This window comes from Crocuta crocuta, unplaced genomic scaffold (genome assembly GCF_008692635.1).
Source record: "Crocuta crocuta isolate KB4526 unplaced genomic scaffold, BGI_CrCroc_1.0 scaffold13, whole genome shotgun sequence".
NCBI lineage: Eukaryota > Metazoa > Chordata > Mammalia > Carnivora > Hyaenidae > Crocuta > Crocuta crocuta.
Window position 1 is genome coordinate 8,519,662 of NW_027530007.1, and position 4,216 is coordinate 8,523,877.

Genomic DNA, 4,216 nt, shown 5'->3' on the forward strand with positions numbered 1-4,216 from the left:
CTGCCCGGGAGGGGAGGGGGGGAGGGAGGAGGGCGGGGAAGGGGGGAGGAGAGCGACCAGCTCCTCGGACCGTCTGCTGTGCAGCTGCGAATGGACTCCTCAATCCTCATGACATTTCTGCTTATTTTTAGGTTTGCAACAGTGGTTTTGGGTCTGGTGAGCCTGAAGAATGTGGCGGTTTCCTTTGCTGAGACGGTGAAGAGCTCTGCTCCCATTTTCACCGTGATCATGTCCCGGATGATCCTGGGCGAGTACACGGGTGAGCCTGCCTGGTGGGGGGCCGGGGCGCTGCCCCGAGGTGAACGGATTCACGTACCCCCGGAACGTTCTCCTAGCCCAGTCACGAGTGCCTCACGCGTTCACTTCAGCAAGCGTGTGTTCGCCCCGGCTGTGTGCAGGGCCGCCAGACGTGCAGAGGCCGCCTGGTTGGTGGGGGCGTGGGGGCTGGGGAAGGAAGTAGTAGTCCCTTGTCCCAGGAAGACCACCTCCTGTGTCCTTCCTCGGCTCCTCCGACAGCTTCCTGCCTGTCACTGCTTCTCAGCTGCACTTCTCCATCCTCCGTAAGGCCCAGCAAATCGGACTGCGGGGCTTCGGGGCCGAGGGCAGGCAGGGCTGCCGGGGGGCGGGGCTCCCCAGCAAAGCCCTGGCCCTCGCCCCGGACCCCGAGCTCGTGGATGCCTGCGGATGCCTCCCAGCAGCGAAAGCAGGTCCTTCTAAGGGTGAAACGGCACTTGCGGCCACCAGCCCTCTAGGATCCACACAGACCGTCCATCATGCAACACGCGTTTCCAGGCCGACCAGGGGACGAGACCACGTGCTGCAGAGCCGAGGGGGCGCTGGCGGCCCCTGGGGACCTGTCTGGACAGCGCTATCCTGTGCCGGAAGGGGACCTTCGTCTCCGAAGGTCAACGTGGACCTCAAACACCAAAGACTCTTTCCCTCGTCTCTTTTGACTTTTAAAGTAACTAAATAGTATCTGAAATCAAAACATCAGGAGGCGCCACACCCTTTTCCCAAAGTGGCTGTGCCTTGCCATGTGCTCAGTGGGCTTTTTTACCTGGGCTCACGTTTGTTTCCTGGATTGCAGAATGTAGCAAAGAGAAGTAACCTCCACGTAGAGTATAGATGGCAGATCGTGTGGGACCCTCGCGCCAGGGCATGAAACTGCCCCCCACCCCCTGCTCCCCTTTTTGACACACTGGTCCGGAGACCATTCATCCATCCTCATCACCCTCGAGCGAGAATTGGCGCCACTGCAGTGCCGGGCAGGGAGATGCTTCGGGGCTCAGGGCCCCAGCCTCGCGTGTCCTGCCCCCCGGGCCCAGCAGACGCGCCTCAGCGAGGAAGGGCTCGTGTGGCGCCAGGTTTGGGAGGGGGCGACGGGCGTGGGGCAGCTGTGCACTGTGATCCGCTGTATTTCTCCAGGGTGAAGACTCAGTACCTACATGTTTTCGAATTAAAGTGAAAGTTATGGGGCGCCTGGGTGGCTTAGTCGGTTAAGCGTCCGACTTTCGCTTGGGTCATGATCTCGCGGTTCGTGGGTTCGAGCCCCGCGTCGGGCTCTGTGCTGACTGCCAGCTCAGAGCCTGGAGCCTATTTCTGAGTCTGTGTCTCCCTCTCTCTCTGACCCTCCCCTGCTCACGCTGTCTCTCTCTCTCTCCTAGAAATAAATAAAAATATTAAAAAAAATAAATAAATAAAGTGAAAGTTAGTGCCCGGGAGAGATGCTGCAGGGTACGTCGGCACCTGCTGCTGGCTGACAGCCATGGCCCTTGTGTGTGTTGCCCTTTCCAGGGCTGCTGGTCAACCTCTCCCTCGTCCCCGTCATGGGAGGCCTGGCGCTGTGCACAGCAACGGAGATAAGCTTCAACATCCTGGGGTTTTCGGCTGCCTTGTCCACCAACATCATGGACTGGTGAGTCAGGAAGAGCGTGGGGACACGTGGTGTGATCGGGGCGATGGGCATTTAACTCCAGATTGACTCAGAATTACACCCCATAACTCAAAGCCAGGCACATTGGATGCTGCCTTTTCCTAAATACCAGAACACCTCGTATCCTGGTAGGGTAACCTTTTCTCAAAACACCAGCCAGGATTTGACAACACGTGGTCTTGGTATTAAGAACACGCATCTTCGGGACACGGTTAGCTAACAAAGGCCAAATGCACAGCTCGCGCGGCTCGACTCTCGTGGGTAAATGTGTATCATTCAGCCAAGCCACCCTGCAGCAGGAGCAGAGGGGCGGCTTCTGGGCTGGTGGCTGTGCCCCGAGGGCCGTGGGAGGCCATGCCCACCGGGGAGCCCGTGCCAGGTGCCCAAGGAAAAGCACCACGCGGGAGGGCCCTAGTCCTGCGGCAGGAAAGGGCTGGATGTCGTGTTCCAGATTGCTCCCTGGCTGGCGTAGAGCCTTCATCCTGTATCCAGGCTGCAGTGTTGAAGTCCACACTTCGGTCTCGGCTGGACCTGCTCTTTGAGAATTACCGGTTGCTTCTAGGTCTCTCCTGTCTCTGGGAAGGAGAGGAAATGGCCGTACGGATGTCCAGTAGTGTGTCATTGCCTTACAGCTGAAGTTGGACAGGCTCACCCTGAGATTTCCATACCACCGCCAAGTAAACACTTAAAAGTCACCTTTGATTTCATTTCTGACATACAGATGGATTTCCTTCTGGCTTTTCCTCCCTGCGTTTGTAGCTCCTAGAAATTGAATACAGGCTCATTCTGCATTCGGTCCCTGTTCTCCCGTGGAAAGGCTCAGTAGCTACTTGCTTTTGCATTAAAGTAGAAGTTAGTGGCTTTCATGAGGGGTGTGCTCTGCTCCCTCTGCGTGGCCCCGTGGGCATCCGTACCAGCACCGGGGGCTCTCAGAAGCCTGGACCTTGTGACCACCTCCTCATACGGCACACACATGCCTGCGAAATAATGAGTCTGTTTAGATGTGCAGGGAGTGTCTTTCCCACGAGGCCCCATTTAGGTTTCTGACCATCACGAAAGGTATATTCCCATCAGGGACACGGAGCCCATGAGCGTCGATAGGGGCCCGTGATCCTCGCTTCCAGTGTTTCCCAAAACGATTGTTCTGGTTTGGAGTTGTGTAGCGAGAGCTTCGCCTTGTCCTCGGCTCAGTTTCTGCATCAAGATAAAATGAAACCAACCCCTGCTTCTGGAGCCCAGAGGGCGGTCACCAGCGGGCCTGGGGAAGCTGAGCACGGTTTCATTTGCTCATTGGCCACATGTGTCTCCCCTGTGGTTTGTCTGGTCCATTCCAGGGTTTTGTCCATCTTTCTTCCACTGGAGCCTTCATGTGCTCAGACTGTTTTGTTCACTTGCTGCCACACGCAGAGCCCCCCGGGGCCCGGCCTGTGGCAGTTACTGATTTGTGGGAACTCTTGGTTCAAGGTGGGGTTTTGTGCATCACGGAGAGCGGGGACTTGGGGATCCTTTGACACCTGAGAGCTGGGTAACGTCAGGCACATCGCTCAACCTGGGTGCCTCAGTTTACCCTTTCATAAAGGGGCCAGGCCTGGTGCCCCCTCACAGGGAAGGGACAGCCAGGAGCCCCCCACCCAGCGTGAGCCCAGCTCGCAGCAGACGTGCAGGGCCCGTCCCCGAGGGGCCGCTATCGTTGTCACCGCTGAGGGAGAGTGCAAACACGCGGTCCATCCGAGGTCCTTGCTCACTTCTCACATCGCCAGTAACCTCTTCTTTTCTTTATTCCAGTTTGCAGAACGTTTTTTCAAAAAAGCTCCTCAGCGGGGACAAATACAGGTTCTCGTAAGTATCGTTAGCCCGTGAAACTCCCAGTTCCCTAGGCCTGAGAGGCCTCTCTGCCCATTTGAAGTTTCGGAATCCCCTGTAGACCCGACACCTTTCCCCCTTCGGCTTCAGTGGCTTTTAAAAGTTCTCCGTTGGGGGGACGCCTGGCTGGCTCGGCCAGAAGAGCCCGCGACCCCTAGATCTCGGGACCGTGGGTTTGAGACCCATGCTGGGTGGAGAGATTACTAAAAAATAAATAAATGTAAAGAAACAAATAAGTAAAAGTGCTTTGTGGGAACTTGGAAGGAAAGCCCCCCGTTTCCAGCTGCCCCGCTGAGGCACCGCACGGCCCGCTCGTTCGCGGCTGCCCTGTGACGCGTGCCAGCCACGCGGCCGGCCGTCACACGTGGGCCTCCCCGTGGCCCCGGGACGGAACAGACTGGCAGGTTCCCTAGCGCGTCC

General features: G+C 57.6%; 1 protein-coding gene across 10 annotated transcripts in view; it reads left to right on the top strand.

Annotated features, from left to right (window-relative positions):
- SLC35E2B (solute carrier family 35 member E2B) overlaps positions 1-4,216 on the top strand; it is a 30,628-nt gene that overhangs the window by 17,443 nt on the left and 8,969 nt on the right. For all 10 annotated transcript variants that reach the window (XM_077763902.1, XM_077763901.1, XM_077763910.1 and 7 more), the window contains 3 exons: positions 132-259; positions 1,795-1,915; positions 3,719-3,772. In XM_077763902.1, coding sequence (XP_077620028.1) covers positions 132-259; positions 1,795-1,915; positions 3,719-3,772 — 303 coding nt within the window. The remainder of the gene's footprint in view (positions 1-131; positions 260-1,794; positions 1,916-3,718; positions 3,773-4,216) is intronic.